General features: G+C 38.7%; 8 protein-coding genes across 8 annotated transcripts; 2 read left to right on the plus strand and 6 right to left on the minus strand. All coding sequences in view use genetic code 12, as the record gives it.

Moving 5' to 3' along the window:
- Nucleotides 1–65: 65 nt before the first annotated feature.
- KGF56_004641 (uncharacterized protein) lies at nt 66–308 on the plus strand (the record flags this gene model as incomplete). The annotated part of the gene is made up of 1 exon (XM_049326101.1): nt 66–308. One exon carries the CDS (start codon nt 66–68, stop codon nt 306–308), a length of 243 nt encoding a protein of 80 aa, XP_049178296.1.
- Nucleotides 309–1,240: 932 nt separating this feature from the next.
- On the plus strand, nt 1,241–2,077 carry KGF56_004642 (uncharacterized protein; the record flags this gene model as incomplete). Its single annotated transcript, XM_049326102.1, has 1 exon — nt 1,241–2,077. One exon carries the CDS (start codon nt 1,241–1,243, stop codon nt 2,075–2,077), a length of 837 nt encoding a protein of 278 aa, XP_049178297.1.
- Nucleotides 2,078–2,231: 154 nt separating this feature from the next.
- On the minus strand, nt 2,232–4,592 carry CDC53 (cullin; the record flags this gene model as incomplete). Its single annotated transcript, XM_049326104.1, has 1 exon — nt 2,232–4,592. One exon carries the CDS (start codon nt 4,590–4,592, stop codon nt 2,232–2,234), a length of 2,361 nt encoding a protein of 786 aa, XP_049178298.1.
- A 253-nt stretch (nt 4,593–4,845) lies between these two features.
- Nucleotides 4,846–5,946, minus strand: KGF56_004644 (uncharacterized protein; the record flags this gene model as incomplete). Its single annotated transcript, XM_049326105.1, has 1 exon — nt 4,846–5,946. One exon carries the CDS (start codon nt 5,944–5,946, stop codon nt 4,846–4,848), a length of 1,101 nt encoding a protein of 366 aa, XP_049178299.1.
- A 796-nt stretch (nt 5,947–6,742) lies between these two features.
- AFG3 (AAA family ATPase) lies at nt 6,743–9,259 on the minus strand (the record flags this gene model as incomplete). The annotated part of the gene is made up of 1 exon (XM_049326106.1): nt 6,743–9,259. One exon carries the CDS (start codon nt 9,257–9,259, stop codon nt 6,743–6,745), a length of 2,517 nt encoding a protein of 838 aa, XP_049178300.1.
- Nucleotides 9,260–9,501: 242 nt separating this feature from the next.
- On the minus strand, nt 9,502–11,592 carry KGF56_004646 (uncharacterized protein; the record flags this gene model as incomplete). The annotated part of the gene is made up of 1 exon (XM_049326107.1): nt 9,502–11,592. One exon carries the CDS (start codon nt 11,590–11,592, stop codon nt 9,502–9,504), a length of 2,091 nt encoding a protein of 696 aa, XP_049178301.1.
- A 1,657-nt stretch (nt 11,593–13,249) lies between these two features.
- On the minus strand, nt 13,250–14,422 carry MNT1 (alpha-1,2-mannosyltransferase KTR1; the record flags this gene model as incomplete). Its single annotated transcript, XM_049326108.1, has 1 exon — nt 13,250–14,422. The coding sequence occupies one exon, from the start codon at nt 14,420–14,422 to the stop codon at nt 13,250–13,252; it is 1,173 nt and encodes a 390-aa protein (XP_049178302.1).
- A 2,007-nt stretch (nt 14,423–16,429) lies between these two features.
- MNT2 (alpha-1,2-mannosyltransferase KRE2) lies at nt 16,430–17,848 on the minus strand (the record flags this gene model as incomplete). Its single annotated transcript, XM_049326109.1, has 1 exon — nt 16,430–17,848. The coding sequence occupies one exon, from the start codon at nt 17,846–17,848 to the stop codon at nt 16,430–16,432; it is 1,419 nt and encodes a 472-aa protein (XP_049178303.1).
- Nucleotides 17,849–18,284: the final 436 nt, after the last annotated feature.

The raw sequence follows: 18,284 nt of genomic DNA on the forward strand, positions 1-18,284 counted from the left end.
TGAAGGTATATTGAAATATTCCGTGTGTGGGTTGAAAAATTCCCCGTGGTGTTGTGAAGAAAGCTATGAGCGCAGATAAGAGCACAGATTTGAGTAAGAATGAGTCTATTGAAGACGATGAGCCAGATGAGTGGGATAGAAGGATAATGGATACGGGTTGCCATCAGGAGAATTTGAATTTGCAGTTGTGTCACGCAGATACGGGCGACTGGAGAAAGTGTTTAAAGGAAATGCAAGAGTTTAGAGAATGTTGGGCTAGGAATAGGAATAACGAAAGGACCTCAACGGTGGATAATGTGCAGCAGTAGACACTAGTAGACACTAGTAGATACTAGTAGACACTAGCGAGGTACGAGCTAGTGGAGAAAACCGATACTAGAGAGAGGAGTGAGTAGAGAGAAGGGAGTAGAGAGGAGTGAGTAGAGAAAAGTGAGTAGAGAGGAGCATCTTTAAAAGAGAAAAACCCGTTTGTCCGTGTGCTCTTGAAGAGTTGGAAGTTGCAATATTGGGCAGCTGATTAGCAATTGTGAGACAGAAGTGAGTTGACAGCGAGGAGAGAGTAGAGCAAAGTGAAGCAGCTGTGAGACAGAAGTGAGTTGACAGCGAGGAGAGAGTAGAGCAAAAGTGAAGCAGCTGTGAGACAGAAGTGAGTCGGAGGGTTCTCTGAAGAGAACCTCTGATTAGTGAGTCACTAGGCACTCTAAAGAGAGCCCACATTAGTGAGTCACTAGGCACTCTAACGAGAGCCCCGTTAGTGAGTCACTAGGCACTCTAACGAGAGCCCCGTTAGTGAGTCACTAGGCACTCTAACGAGAGCCCCGTTAGTGAGTCACTTGGCACTCCAAAGAGAGCCCCGTTAGTGAGTCACTAGGCACTCCAAAGAGAGCCCCGTTAGTGAGTCACTAGGCACTCTAACGAGAGCCTATCTAACGATAGCCTCTCGAGTTACTTGTATATACCAAAGACTCATAATCCCAATCACATTGAGACCTTATAAAAGACCCCAAACTTATCTCTGTAACCCATTATACCTCTTTGATTCACAACAATTCTCAAAAACCCTTCCACTTCCACGTCCACTTCCACTTCCTCTTCCCCTTCCACTTCCACTTCCACTTCCTCTTTCCCTTCCACTTCCACTTCCACTTCCCCTTCCACTTCCACTACGAGAAACTTTGTAAGCCTTAAGAGAAAAAATTTAAATGATAAACATAATCAAAGAAACTTTTCATAATTATACATGACAAAATCAAACTCTAATTATCATGGTACAAGGTATGTTCACCTATCACCGGCAAAACAAGATACAAATTCATTATCTGAGTTGTCAGTCAAATTTAAACCATTTACCAAGAACCTAAAAAAGTTTAAGCGCAAATGGGATAACATTATAGAGAAGTATCTGTGTATAGATGATGATGTTGAAAGTGACGAGATTGATCTTGTTTCTGGGCAGATTATCACCGATAATGGTCATTTGAGACAATTGAGGATGCACAAAGATATATGGTCTCCTACAAAAGGTTCAGTGCCTTCAAGCATGAATTACGACGAGTCGCCTACAAAGAAAAGGAAGAAAATTGTAAAAAAATTGCAATCCAGTAACACGTATTCTGGGGAGGAGGAGGAGGAGGAGGAGGAGGAGGAAGAGGAAGAAGAAGAAGAAGACGAGGAGGAAGAAGAGGAAGAAGAGGAAGAAGAAGACGAGTCGGTAATCACGTCGTCAGATGGTCATGTTTCAGGTGAGGAGACCTCATTTGAGGAGGAGAAAAAGAAAGAGCCAAAAAAGAAGGCAGAGAAGGTGATTCTCGAGCCAGTTGTTGAAAAGGGATTGATACCGAGAACCAGTAATAGTCCGTCAAAAGATAACAAAACGGTAATCTCCAGGGTGGTCGAGAACAAACTGCCAATTAAAAAGACAGAGTTGGGTTTGACACATATCCCAAATTTGAAGAAGGAATCGCTAGGGAAGGACATCAAAATCACAGAAACAGTGTTAAAAGATGGCGACTCTACACCTCTACATAACGAAGTTGAGGCCCTGGGGTATGATTCAATTGAAGAATTATTTGGCTAAAATTGTTCATTTTGTTCACTTCTTGTTAAACTTTATATTATTGTACTTTTATATACGATTTTTTTTTATTTATTTTATTTTCTATCTTACTCGATATCATCTTGAGAGCATCACGAGCTAGTTACTAGTTACAAGTTACACTATCGACAAACTACTAACTAATATACTCAAAGCTAGTATCGCCAATACGTTTTATGTACTCCTTTTCAATCAAGACATCAATGACTCTCTTGACATCGATAATCTTTGCCTTGAACCTGCTCGATGTTTGGGGCAACACTTCATTAATTAATTCATTGTTTTTCATTTGCTTTCTCAGCTTCATTATTCTTACAATACATGCTTGAAGGTAAGTTTTTCTTGCTTCATCTATTTCTTTACTAGCTTCATCCTCCTCTTGTTTGGCCTCATTAGTCTTTATCGCACTAATGAAATTCACCTTCAATTTTTTTGACTTGTATTCCTCGACTATTGTAAATACCGTATCATCAGTAATCTCCTCAGTTGATTGGTCCATCAATTTATACTTTGTGAATGGAGCCAAATGCGCTTCAAATGTTTCTCTTTTTGTCCCTACTATTTCGTGCAATTCTTTGAATGTGTAACTGTTCTTTTTGTTAAAGGCTATGAGGATCATGAGTTGCACGTTGGATACAGTAAACGAAAATGGCGGTTTACCTTTTCTTGACAAATTTGCTTTAAGCTCCGCTCTACCATGGTTCCAAAGCCATTGTAGTTGTCTTCCATTGTGCTGTTCGGTATATACTGCCTTCAAGTTGGTGAACGGTGCCGCTAGTTCTGGTGCCACATTCAAATCGTACTCCGGAACGTGGCGAAATGGCCACATGCTTTGTGCAAGGATCAATGGATTGAAATCTTTAATTATACAATCACCACCACTACCGCCACTACCACTGTTTATTTTTTCCTTCACCTTAAGTTTCAAGTCTTCAGATGCCTTCATATCAGAAAACATCTTGGTCATTTTAGAAGTATATTCAATAGAGTTCTCCTCTTGTAATCTATGAATCACACTTTCTTCCAATTCATCCGACTTGCATGTCCCATTAATCAACCTCTTGGCCAATGACCTTCTATAGTGCTCTTCAAACGTATCTTTATCATTTATAAACTTAAACACAATCATCAAGTTATCAGCATTCATATCAACAATATCGGAATCTTTGGCACTATTTCTAAGAAAACCATCAGCATATTTTGCAAGTAGTTCGGGTGTTTTACTTGCAGCTCTAGGTTTCGGCACAGCAATGACATTGTTATTGACAAAATAACGACACGCGTTATCCAATGATCTAATAAATTTCGTGTCCTTGTTGAATGCCTGAATAACAATATCGTTGAACTGGTTGTATATAGCAATTAATGTGTTGACGTAAACCTTGGGTTCCACGCCGCTTCCCGCTTTCCTTTTACCTTCTTTAATCTCTGCCTCGGTTTGGTTTTTGATTTCCTCTAATGCTGAGTTGGCCTCCTTCTTGATATACTCTTCAAGGGCCGATGCTAATGGATCGAGTGTTTTCGAAATCCTAGATAACAACTTGTACATTCGCTGTATATGTTCAATTTGTTTTTGCTCTAATAATATGATAAACTGACCGTACATTTCCTGGGCATGGTTTTCAATCATCGCTTGGTTGAGAATATCGACAAATGCCTTTTTTGAGTGGTCTTCCAAATAGGTGTTTGACCTGGAAATCTCTTCTGCTAACCTAGTCTCACATTTTTTCATGTAGTCAACGACATTGTTGTTTGCCAAGTAATCGGAACTCTCTTTTGAATAATACTTCATTGTTGCTTCCAAAAATGGTTTCTCAAAAGAGTTGACATAAATGATCAAGTTTGGTTTCTTCAAATCTTGAATATCGATACTTAGGAATACTAGTGATTTGATAGCGGTTGAAATGAGGTTTGTATCCACAATAAGATGGTTTCTTTGTTTTTCAATAAGCTCCAACACCTGGCTAATCAAAATGTCGCAATTCGGCTGAAACATCTCATTCCTCCATTTGATCAACGATAACGTATTAACGTCAAATATGTCTTTCCTGCCATCAGACCTTTCCTTCTGCACCCAATACCTGTTCATATAATCAAAAACATTGTTCATGTACACCGCGCCAATCGTGAACCTTGTCCATTTCCTAACATAAAACTCTAAAAAGGACTCATTAGGCATCTTCTTCAAATTGCGTATAAACTGTACCAAATAGACATCTAATTTGTTATAAATTTCGGCTCCGGCTAGCGAATATGAATTATTCTCGGTATTGGTTGCTATGGATGCCGGAGTCAGACCACGCCTCGATTTGTTGACACAATAGTTGTAAACTGCCGTATAGCAGTTCATATACATTGTTGATGTGACACCTTGTTCATTTTGCGCACCAAGTATAAACTCTAATCCAGGCTGAATAAACGTCCATGTAGCATTGAGATCAGTAAATGCCGGAAGCGTCGAAGCAGACGTGGACGTGGACGTAGACGTAGACGTCATAACTATTGCCTTTTATACTTTCCCTCTTGAACAAGAGAAGCCCAATATTTCCTACTCAGTTTTTGTTAGCTCTTTTTTTTCCCTTTACATTTTTTTAGTTCGACACGACGACATGAATGGGAAGCAGATAAGACCCAGTTGGACACTATCGAGTAGAAGGAGAGTAGAAGGAGAAACTCCTTGCAGACACTATCGAGTAAAAAGAGAGTAGAAGGAGAGTAGAAGGATAAGCACATAATCTCTGTGTATAAATCTAGTTTGGTGTATTCACTTTGTCTATCACTCTTATCAAACTAATTGTAAATGTCAATACCCAAGTTACTAAAACAACAAATAAGAAAGAGGCTAGAGCCTTTTGTCTTCTGCATATTGAAGAAACTATTGGAAATATACCATCATAACTTACCAATCCAGGTTTTCGGTAGATCTGACAAACCCACTCGTCATCATATAACGTGTTGAATGCTAAAGAAAGGTTTGCCGAGGAAAATATAATAAACAACAAATCCAACATAACAAGTCTCATTTTACCCATTGGTTTTCTTAGTCCTAGGGGCTTGCCCGCGTACTCGTCGTAAGCAATGTAAATCACATATACCAAGGCACACGTTTGCACTACAATTGCCATTATTGTGCTTGCTTGTTGCTCAACCGGATGTCCGTCGTATTCGTGTTTGGAAAATATGAATATCGAACAAGCAAGGGCCAAAGCAGCGACACAGAATATCAAGGTAATGATTCGTAGCATCAACGGCACCAAAGGATCAAATAAAAATACCTTTTTAAGCCGCGGTTTCAACTGTGACCGGTTTTGCCCCATCCAGTACCCAGCAGTTGATATTACTCTAGTGTCATTTTCTCCTTTTTCCTTTCTTCTGAAATATCCAAAAATGCCGGCACCTTTAGATAGATTATCCGCCTCCTTATAATCGTTGAATTCCTTCTTTAGCCTTTCATCTCCACCCCAGGGACTCTCCAAGTCGTATGTGTCGAGATATTCCTTGTCTACACCGACTTTATTTCCAGGGTACGTCGTGGGATGCTTCACAGATTCTTTAAACTGGTACCAGCTACCATCAATTGCTTTTATATAGGGGTCATCACTGGCCTTGAATGTTGCCGATAGATCCCCGTGTATGCCTCCATGGGTATAGAACTTGGATATCGAATCTAGCACATAGGGCGGTATTGTAGTGACTCTCAGATACGTCGACACTTTAATGGTTGAGTCAGTAGCAGCAGCATTTGCTGCTGCTGCTGCACCACTTGCAGTTTCACCAGCACTTGCAACTTCGGCTTCGGATGTACGTGCATTTGAATCTTGAATAGACAAAGACGGATCCAAATCTGGCATGGTTTTCTTCTATTGATTATGAAAAAGATTCAATTACATTGATAATTGCGATGATCTCTTTACTAAGATTTGTTATGTTTGCGTTATGTACAAAAATAGTCGTTAACAAAAACAAAGAAAAAAATAAAAAATAAAAATAAAACAAACATACGACGGAGCAATTACAATGGGCCATTAATAAGTGGCTAATTAATCTCTACTAGGGAGCGAAGCGAGCTAGTGTTGCTTTGGAGCAAGTCTACTCTATCCGGTCTTTGGGCCATTGATAAGTGGCTTATTAGTCTCTACTACGTATATACTGCTCTACTAGGGAGCGAAGCGAGCTAGTGTTGCTTTGGAGCAAGTCTACTCTATCCGGTCTTTGGGCCATTGATAAGTGGCTTATTAGTCTCTACTACGTATATACTGCTCTACTAGGGAGCGAAGCGAGCTAGTGTTGCTTTGGAGCAAGTCTACTCTATCCGGTCTTTGGGCCATTGATAAGTGGCTTATTAGTCTCTACTATGTACATACTGCTCTACTAGCTCGCTTCGCTCCCTAGTGTCGCTTCAGAGCAAGTCTAGTTTGAACTAGAGAGATGCCTGGGCCAACTCTACTAGGTCTTTCTTCAACCATTTTTAAAATGTACAAAAAAAAAGAACGTTTATAACCTATGTACAGTTTAAACCCCACCCTCAAGACCCACTCTATCTACTTTTTCCTATCGACTAGACTCGTTTCACTCGTCTATTCTCTAGTCCCACACACATACACACACATACACACACACACACACACTCTCTCTCTCTCTCTCTATCTATGCCTCTACACCTGAAGCGTTTTCTTCATCATCACCTGTTTCTTTCTTCTCCTTTGGTTTCCCTTTAAAGGCATCGGTACCTTTGACATATTTATCAAACGCATCGTTCCTTTCCAAAAATGGACGAGGCCCACAAATTCTCACCATATCTTCTCTAGTGAGTACTTCCTTTTTGAATAGCTCTTCAGCTACAGCATCAACCAATTTGATCTTCTCCTTCAATAGTTTAGTACATTCAGTATGTGCTTCATCAATTAACCTCTTCACTTCTTCATCAATCATCCTTGCTGTGTCCTCAGAGTAATTCTTATGTACTTTGAATCCACCAGAGTTATCACCTATATCATAACATATCTGCCCCAATTTAGTGGACATACCGAGATTCAAAATCATTTGCTGTGCCATTTGTGTGATCTTCTTGAAATCATCAGAAGCACCACTGGTTACAGTATCGAAATGTAATTCTTCACTTACCCGACCACCCAATGCCATTATCATTCTATGTCTAAATTGTTCTTGTGATGTAAGATACTGATCTTTGGGTAAATACTGTGCATATCCAAGCGCACCTTGACCACGAGGTATAATTGACACCTTCACTAATGGGTCTGCAAACTCCAAAAACCATCCACATATCGCATGACCTGCCTCATGATATGCCACAGTTTTCTTTTCTTCTGGTGATAATATACGCGACTTTTTTTCCAACCCAGCAACAACTCTCTCAATAGCTTGTTCGAAATGATGCGTTTCAACCGAATGATCATTCTCCCTAGCAGCAATCAAAGCACCCTCATTGCAACAATTGGCAATATCAGCACCAGCAAACCCGGGTGTCAATGCAGCTAATCTTCCAGCAAGACCCTCTATTGCATCAGCTTTCAATTGTTGAAATTTGGCAAAATCAACATCCTTCTGCATTATATCAATATCTTCAATACATTTCAACTTGATCCTCTTTAAATGTACTTTAAAGATTTCCTTACGCCCTTCAACATCAGGAACATCAATCGATATGTGTCTATCGAATCTACCCGGTCTCAATAAAGCCTTGTCTAGAACATCGGGTCTATTCGTACCAGCTAAAACAACAACGTGATCTGTTGTATCAAACCCATCCATTTCAACCAACAATTGATTCAAGGTATTTTCACGTTCGTCATTCCCACCCATACGACCATTACCTCTTTCTTTTCCAATTGCGTCGATTTCATCAACAAATATAATTGCCGGGGCCATCTCACGAGCAGTTTTGAACAAGTCTCGTACACGAGAAGCACCTACACCAACAAACATCTCCACAAATTCAGAACCCGAGACACTAAGGAAGGGTACGCCGGCTTCACCAGCAGTGGCTTTAGCAAGCAAGGTTTTACCCGTGCCCGGAGGTCCTGATAATATAGCTCCGCGAGGAATTTTGGCACCCAATTTCTCATATTTTTCAGGATCTTGTAAAAATTTAACAAACTCCATAATCTCCTCTTTGGATTCATCACAACCAGCAACATCTTTGAATTTGATTTTAACTTCATTTTCCTGGTTGAACAATTTAGCTTTTGATTTGCCAATTTTGAAAATTCCTCCTGGTCCTCCACCAACACCACCTGCACCGCCGCCACCGCCTGCACCTGGCATTCTTCTCATTGTCAAATAGTATAACCCACCTATCAATAAAACAGTTGGCAAAATAGGCATGAGGTAATTGAACCAACTACCTTTTTCTTCATAAGTGATGGGGATTCTTTCATTAATAGGTATTTGCAATCTATCCTGGACCTGGGCCATTTCATCTTCAAAATATTCAAGGGACCCAATGGTGAACATCACTGCTGGTGAGCCATTTGATTTGGTGAATGTATTGCTGCTCATTGCACCAGGGATCAACTGAGCTTCAACTGCGTATTTGTTAATCACTGTGAGTTTTGTAACCAATCCTTTTTCCAAATAATTGGTGATGAAGCTTTGCATTGATAGTTCTTGATTATTTCGTTCATCACCAAGTGTAGTGAGAAGATAGATCCATAATAAAATCGATGATCCTGCTATGAACATAATATTCAACAATGGTTTTAATTCAATCTTGTATACTTTAACCTTTTTCGGATCAAATTTGTAGCCTTTTGAAGAAGCCATCTTTTTCAACTCTCGACGAATCTGTTTTTCTTCTTCTGATAAATTAGCATCATCTTCATCTTTATCCTTCTCCTTGTCTTGTGGTTTCTTTCTCCTAGCATCGTCATTTCGTGCTGCCGCCTGAGCTTCCCTCCTTGCCTTAGCCCTTTCCTCTAGTTTCTCACGTAGTCTCCTTATTACATCATCATTATCTTCTTCCAGACTCGGTTTTTTCTCTCTTGAATTTGTCCATGAATGTTGAAACAGATGACGAGATGATAAAGAAAACTGTCGTGAAGAAGCTAACAAAAAGGGGCGCAGCGGCAAAGACAGTCGTATACTTATAGACCGACTTGACAAAGACTGGCCCAAAAGTCGTATCGAAGCTATACTCTTGAACATTTGAAAGAATATGACTCTATTTGAATCATCTACTGGAAAAAAAAGAAACAGTGGCTAACATTTTTTTTCATTTTACTTGATAGTTTTTTTCGCCCCCGGGTAGTGGTAGACAAAGAGTGAGAGTGAGAGAATGGGAGATACAAATGTCACCACGAAATTGATGGTGGTATTAAAGGGTACAAATAGATTCAATTCTTAAATTCATTAGAGTTTTAATGGGGAAAAAGAGTCTTCCCGTACTATTAGCTGTTTTTCGATTTGACAAACTCATCCCAGCACGTTTCACAGATTTTCAAAAACTTTTCCTTTTCGTAAGTTAGCCAATGATTTTTATTAGTCGATACCAGATCCTCTTGATTCTCATTCTCGTCATGATCATTATTGTCTTCTTCTTCTTTTTCTTCTTTTTCTTCTTCTCCTTCTTCTTCTCCTTCTCCTTCTTCTCCTGCTTCTTCTTCTCCTGCTTCTTCTTCTCCTTCTCCTCCTTCTTTTTCATCATCACTCTTTTCTTCTTCACTCAGAGCATTTGCAACATTCGCTTTTTCCTCCCTTTTGTTGGTTTCAGCACTCTTGCTGCTGACATAACTACTGCTACTTTTTGGTTGCTCAGTAGTCGAGCTGGATAAAATTGCCCCACTTGATGAATTTTCCGATAATGAAGTCAACGAGATCTTCCCACTTTCATCCAATTCGCTTTCTTCCAAATCGTCCATCTCTGCTTGTTCTCCTTCTCCATTCTGTTTTTGCTTTTTTTCAAAAATTCGAAAATTAAACATAGATTCATTCATGAAAATAATACTGCCAAAAACTTCACCTCCGGTGCTGCTTGGAGCAATAGCAGTAGACAAGTGTCTGGACTTGTTCAATTGTGATTGAGGAAGACGAGGGGGGAAGTATCCTTGTTGATTTATAGAGGAGTATATAGGTACTGCTGTTGCTGCGGCTGCTGCAACACCACCACCACCACTTGCTCCAAAGGCCGAGACATATTGAGGGACAGTTCTAGCATTTGATTCATACTTTTGTTGCATTTCCTTGACTTCATCTTCAGTGACTGGCAATCTATCATCCTCCACCTCATCCTCGTCACTATTAAATTGTCTATAGTTTTTATTAAACGCCTCTCGCTGCGCAGAAAGAGGTTGTGATTGCAAAGGCGCTGCTCTTTGTAAATTGTCATTAAACACATCTGTTACCATGCTTGGTTTGTTATATTGTGAATATACGCTTGACCTCGGTTGTTGTACAGAAACTTGCTTTATTGGAAATTGTGACACTGCTGCATTTGGAGGTACAATTCTTATCTGTTGTTGTTGTTGTTGTTGCTGCTGCTGCTGCTGCTGGTGCTGCTGGTGCTGCTGCAATGGCCTCAAATTACTATAAGTTACATGAGCATTGCTGAATTTTTGGAAAGTTCTCTGGATAGGAGGAGGATGCGCAGCAGCAGCAGCATAGTAATGAGCTGATTGTGGATAGGAATATTGCTGTAATGCCAAAGATGGTGGTGGTGGAGGCACCATTGGATGTTGCTGGAGAACCATTGGTCGACTTCCATATGGCATGAACCGTTTTCTCCCTCCATTTGTTATCGTCGATGGTCTGATTGGAGCTGAATGTATTGATGGAAGTATGTTCTGACTATTCAGTATTGTAAAACTACCATTTGAGACTTGGTTAATATTCAATGGAGCAGGGATATTATTTCTCTTTAATCTTCTTTTCTCATTAAGGTGTGTTAACCGATCTAGATCGAAATCGTCAAGAGAGTATACTGGTGATTTAGCAGGGTCCCATCTTATTAGCGGCTGTTGATAAGTTTCGGATCTAGTTGTTGAAAGTGATTGTTCTTCTACGTCACTGGGGGGTTCTTTGCCATGTCTTGCGGCTATCAAGTTTCTTTGCTGTTGTTGAATTTTCTTCAGTAGTTGCACTGTAGTCTTCATTTCTTTGCTGAGCGGAGGCAAGCCTGGACTAACAATTCTCAAAGCTAAGTCCGAGTTATTATCTGGAGACACTTGGAGTAGATTCAATGAGGAAGGTCTATGACGCTTTGGTGGTGAAACATGAGCAGGTACTGGTACCGTTGGCAAGGAGGAAACCGCAAAGCTCCTTTTCCTATTACGTACATGGTTTGAAGGTGGCTGTTGTTCCTGCATTTGCTTGGGAGATGATGATGATGGTGGTTTGTGCAAGGAATCGTGTGATGGTATAGCAGTAGCTGCACCAGTAGATGACTGTAACGTATTAGTTATCACCCCTGTTATCGATGACGTGTGTGCATGGGATGGTGACAAGGACGAGTTCAACGAGGGTACTTCAATCTTACTAGACATGCTTAGCAGAAATACCTGATACCAAATCAAGATTGGTCAAAAATGCGGCTCTAACAAGTAATGGTTTTTTTTTTTTCCTGGCTTAAGACAATGACAATGAGATAATGATTATAAAACCTCCCTTTAATCTCTTTGATGACCTAACTTCTTGGAATGACACAGGTTCCGTTTAGTGGGAGGGGGGGGGGGAAAGAAAAAGTCAAGTCTAATAGTCAATACTCAAATTGAATCTTTTTTTTATTTTTTGGTAAGGAGATGAAATATAGGAAAACTCAGCTTAGTAGTGACTTGTTCTTAAAACTATGCCCACAATTAAATCTGATTCGTTTCAGAGTTTATTAAATGTAATATAATTTAAAAGTAAAGAAAAAATTAATTGCAAAATTTTTTAGTATGTTTCAAGTTTAAATGTCCAGGAACTTGATGGCGCCGCCTCGTTCTCACTAGTGTCTAGTTGGGGAGGGGAGAGGGAGGGGGGGAGGGGAGGAGGATGGTGAGTCACTAAAAGAAGACGGTGAGTATATATATTTATATACTTTTGTATTGGTGTTGGTGTAAAACTCTATTGGCTCAACTAAGCGGTACCACTTTTTGTAGAAAATAAGAAAATCAAGAAAAAGGTATATCTGGGGAGAAGAGGAGTTGTTTAATGTAATATATAAATAGTCTCATAGACAACAGTATTTTAGTAAAGCTTAAAACGATTTGAAACTGGTTCAAATTTGGTTCAAATTTGGCAAAGAAATGAATAAAAAGGGACTATACTATTGAGCACTATCGAGCACTATCAAGCGGAGCGAGATAGTGTCTGGGCTAAACTCTTTATCCATAATCTCGTATGTTTCACCTTGTGCCTTTTAACACTATCGAGCGACACTATCGAGCAACACTATCAAGCAACACTATCGAGCGGAGCAAGATAGTGGAGCAACACTTTGTAGCTTGTTACAACACTCTCTCGCTCTGATTGAGAGTGTTGTTCGATAGTGGAGCAACACTTTGTAGCTTGTTACAACACTTTATATCTTGTTACAACACTTTATATCTTGTTACAACACTTTATATCTTGTTACAACACTTTATATCTTGTTACAACACTCTCTCGCTCTGATTGAGAGTGTTGTTCGATAGTGGAGCAACACTTTGTAGCTTGTTACAACACTTTATATCTTGTTACAACACTCTCTCGCTCTGCTTGAGAGTGTTGTTCGATAGTGGAGCAACCCTTTGTAGCTTGTTACAATGCTTTATATCTTGTTACAACACTCTCTCGTTCTGATTGAGAGTGTCGCTCGATAGTGGAGCAACCCTTTGTAGCTTGTTACAACACTATCTCGCTCTGCTCGATAGTGTTGCTCGATAGTGTTGCTCGATAGTGTTGCTCGATAGTGTTGCATAATCAGATTCAAGACGTAAATGTACTGCAATATCCGTACAACCAATCCGACTGTTCCAATGTAATGGAACAAACAAGAACTTTGCAAATGTATCGCAAATACCTATACAAAGATATATATATATATATGATATATACAAACACTTTATTATTGTCTCAGTTCTAAGTCTTAGTCTCAGTGAGGAAACCTTCAGGGTGCTGCTCCACTATCTCGCTCTGCTCGATAGTGTCGGTCAAGGCGAGTTTCTTCTAGTCCTCCTCTTAACCTGTATATTTCTCCCACCCTTTAGGTCTCTTGAATCCATTAACATTATAATACTTGGTAGTACACGAGTATCCTCTCCAACTGAAATCCTTCTGTGGATCACAATTACAACGTCTTTCCTTTCTAATTTCCGGATCAACTGGACAATTAGTGAATGGCACATGATAGTATCCTACATCTTCAAAAAAATGGATTTTTTCCTTTGGTAGGAAAAGAGCTGCTGCAATTGAATGTACAGGAGCATCTCCCCACCGTTCGTAAAAGAAACCACCAGCTTTGTCAAGATGTTCGAAATATGAACGATACGCATCCGATCTCCAAAAGTTTAACGAGGCAATTTCGAAATTAGACCAGAAATGACATCCATTATATGTATTACCATCATCATCACTTAACCAATTCATCATATTATTAGGTGCAAGGTATTCTTTGTGTTTATCAATAAACTCCTTAGTTGTTTGCCATAATGTTGGGATGGTTTCCTTATATTCAGGTAGGGAAATAGTAAAACTATACTCTTTGCCATTATCCTTCATCCACTTGAAGACATCGTAATCTATATCGCAGTAGATTTTAATATCTGGTTCAACACGCCAATAATAATCATAGTCCTTTAGAATCTCCTGTCTCCAAAAGAATCCCGATTCGAATCTACACATGTGTCTGTATGATTCAGAATGACCATAAATGATCTTTTGTTCTCTCATTTTTTCTCTCACCAATGCAGCCTTCTCTTGATCAATCCATTCTGGATACGACCAATGTTCTTTTGGAATAAGTCCGAAATTAGCCTTACCACTGACTATAGTGGACACGGTTTCCTTGAACTCAGATGAAAACTCTACATCATTAAGGAATGTCCAATCGTAATGAAATTTCTTATTGAACCGATCTTCAACTTCTCTAATTGAATCAACAAGAGAATACAAGTCCGAATTACGTGCAAGTGAAACAAATGTAGCTTTGACTTTATCTTTTTCAGTATAAGTATCGGGATCGATGTTTTTTTGATCAACTGGTTGCGGTGCTCCTCCTTCAACACTAAGTGCTTTTGGTACTGGTCCCAAATACTTTTGTTCAAATTTCTTAGATTCAGAACCTCCCTGTTTATTTGGTTGCGCTGGCGGTACGTCTGCTTGCTTCGTATTTGGTTGAGACGAATTATACATTGGGGGCTGAAAAGTAGAACCTTTTGTAAGAATATACCCACATCCAATCAAAATCAAAGCGAAAACCCCAAATCTAACGAGACGTGCATTAGACCTCGTAGACACCATTGTTTTTCCAAGATGAAACTACCTTACAAAACACAGGCAAGAACACGGATAAACACAGGCAAGAACACAGGCAAGAACACGGACACGGACACGAACACGGACACGGACACGAATACAAACACAGATTTACACTTATTCACCAAATAAATATCTCCGTGTTGTGGGAAAAAAAACCAAAAAAAAAAAGATGGCAGAATGAGAGTTCAAAATCTATTTAAAGAAAATCTCTTTATAGAAAAATCTCTTTCAACGAAATCTCCTTCAATGAAAATCTCTTAGAAATGAAATCTCTTAATTTTCCCGTTGGCTTTTTCCTTTAGTTCTGCGCTAACAAAGAATTTTTCACTATACTTTCAAATTCTATAAATGTCGCCGCTACTATTTATTTATAAAATGTCGCTTTCCAAATAGACCAAATATGATAGACCATTTTTATTTATTTTTATTTTTTTTCTTCTTTTGTTTGTAGAGAAATTTATTCGTGGATTGTATATTTCAAACAGGTGAAAAATATGTGAATACGCCAAAATGGAGTAGACACGTGAAAATAGTAGACAGAAGATTTATAATTTGTAGTAGACAGGAAATTTATAATTTGTAGTAGACAGGGGAATTTGTAGTTTGCTTGTATATACTATTGATTTGAGAAAACAACTGTGTTTCAAACCCCAATTGTTTTACGTAGCTTATCTTGTATTTATTGTTGTAGGTTCAAACTACAACATTAACTTGCTACTTGCTTTGTTTTGCATCTTGCTGTTTGAAAAAATTCAAGAAGTCGTGTCAAATGCAAACAAGAAAAATGGGTACAGCCCGCCTTTCACTAATCTACAACTACTACAAAAGTGTAAGCTACAGTGTTGGAACAGGTCAAGGGGGTGAGACTATCGAGCAAAGGGGGTGAGACTATTGAGCAAAGCGAGATAGTCGAGAGGAAGAAGAGAGAAAAGCAGTGACCATTTTCTTGCAACAAGTTAGTGGTGGCAGCTAGTGTAGTTAGTGGTGGCACCTCCGCTATCACAAGACTATCTCGCTTTGCTCGATAGTCGAGAGGAAGAAGAGAGAAAATTAGTGACCATTTTCTTGCAACAAGTTAGTGGTGGCAGCTAGTGTAGTCAGTGCTGCTCCACTATCTCGCTCTGCTCGATAGTGTTGCTAAATGACTATTCTGTTTAAAAAAAAGGAGACGAATTCCATGTAAAGTGAATTCTCTTTACGGGAAATATAGGAGTGGACCCAAATTTGTTGTATATCTACTACCCAATACGTTAAAATTGGTTTTGACTTTCTCTTTTCCTTTTTAGTCGCGGCATCAAATTAGAGTATTTTTTACAACACCAGCTGCCGATGTAGTCAGTGCTGCTCCACTATCTCGCTCTGCTCGATAGTGTTGCCACTAGCTGCCGATGTAGTCAGTGCTGCTCCACTATCTCGCTCTGCTCGATAGTGTAGCCACCAGCTGCCACCGACACTTAGTACCTCAACACCTTTGCCCTTCAAGCATACCTCAAAACACTCTCACGAGAAACTTCTCACGAGGAATTTAAACTTTTCCTCACTTTTTCATCTCTACAAATTGTCCTTTTTCCATTGTTTTAACGTTAAAGTTTTCGCTAAAACAAAAATCAAGACCATTCTCTCAATTTGGAATCCGATTTTCTTTTTTTTCTTTTTCTTTTTATCTTCATCAATTCCTTTTTGATTGATGCAAGATCATGTTAGATAATGTATCAAACAATCACTTATACGAGAAAAGAGGTTTCATGACACAATATAGTTGCCATCAACCAAAAAAAAAAAAATAGTATACAGCAAAATACTTGATGCAAAATGTACTCTAATTATAAAACTCAAAGTCAAGGATTTTTTTCTTCTTTTGGTCTAAAATCTACTTCTAATCTACTGGTATTTCTCCCATTCAACAGGTTTAACCAATCCCATCTTTTCAAAATATTTCTTACCACATGAATATCCTCTAAATGTAAAATCGTCATTTGGATTACAATGACACTTGTGCTTGTATCTAAATTCGTTATTGAGCGGACATTGGGCGTATACCCCATGTCTATACCCTACATCTTCAAAATAATGAATCTTATCCTTTGGTAGGAAAAGAGCTGCTGCAATCGAATGGATTGGCGCATCCCCCCAACGTTCGTAGAAAAACCCTCCGGTTTTATCCAAATATTCAAAATACTTTGTGTATGCTTCACTACGCCAGAATTTCAAACTGGCAATTTCAAAATTGGACCAGAAATGACATAGGTTGTAGGTTTCGCCTCCATCATCACTAATAAAATCCATAAAGTTATTCTCAGCAAGATATTGCGGGTTTTTCTTGATAAAGTCCTTTGTGTGTTGCCATAATGTGGGAATTGTCTTTTCAAATTCATATATCGAAATGGTAAAACCATATACTTTGTCGTTATCCTCCATGTATTTGAACAAATCATAATCTAAATCACAATAGATTTTGATTTCAGGCTCAACTCGCCAATACCAATCGTATTCATCTAATAGTTCATTTCTCCAGAAGAACCCCGATTCAAATCGGCACATGTGTCGATAAGATTCAGAGTCTCCATATATTATTTTGTTTAATTTCATAGTCTTTCTTGAATCTTCCGCTTTTTGCAAATCTATCCAATCAGGGTACGACCAGTGTTCCTTTGGTACAAGTCCATATTTGGTCTTTCCCGAAACTATTGATGTTGTCAAGTCTTTGAATTCCTGAGAAAACTCTTTATCATTGAAAAATACCCAATCATAATTATATTTTCGGTTAAACCTATCCTCAACTTCACGTATAGACTCTATCAATTTGTACAATTCCTCGTTCCGTGCAAGTGTCACAAAAGTTGCTTTAACTTTGCTCTTATTACTACCTTCTCTGCTACCATCACCTTCTCCGTTACCATTACCCTCTCTATTTCTAGTATTTTCTTGAGCCACCTGGTCTTTATTTTCATTCAAGACGAGTTGCTTTTGATCTTGTATAATAAAGTTGCCCTTTTCTTGTTGCTCTTTTAATTTTGCAATTTGATCTTCATTAGTAAGTAAGTTTTCCTCTTTATTTGCCTTTGTTTCTGCTTCTTGTTGAATTCCTTGAGGAACATTAATTTCTTTTTCTTTATCACTACTTGAAGAATCAAGATGTATAATGGAAATTTGCTGTTTATTAGACAGACTTGGTTCTTGATTCTCCATATTGGAGCCAGAATGATCAGAGCCAGAAATCAATGTATAGATAACCAACACTGTAAGTAATAGCGCTACATATTTTAAATACGATTGTCTATGATTGAATAATGACTTCATCTTCTATGACAAATTCACGGAAAAATAAATTAGATAATATATGACTATGAGATTATAAATATTACCAGTTTAATGCTGATTCATGCAATTTTGTTTCTTGAATTTTTGATAACGAGTGAATGTTACTGATTGACTTTCTTTTAGAAGTATGAAAATTAGACCAAAGTTACAGAGAAGGAAGAGTTCAATGAGAAGTACTTTTAGTATATTTTAGTGAAATATATATAAACTAAAAAGATTGTTGATCTGTATTGTAAGAAAATTTTTTAAGGGTCTTTTCTCCGTGACTTTCGATAAGGGGGACAAAAAAAAGAAAAAAAGAAACCTTTTTTCTTTTTGCTGTCATGTCAATCGTGGGCGCAAAAACAGGGAGGGGCGAAAAAAATCTAGTTTGGCGCGGGGGCGCGAGTTGTCGTGGCGAAGTAACTTTTTTTTT

This window comes from Candida oxycetoniae, assembly GCF_023343755.2.
Source record: "Candida oxycetoniae strain CBS 10844 chromosome Unknown scaffold11, whole genome shotgun sequence".
In the NCBI taxonomy this organism is placed as follows: Eukaryota; Fungi; Ascomycota; class Pichiomycetes; order Serinales; family Debaryomycetaceae; genus Lodderomyces; species Lodderomyces oxycetoniae.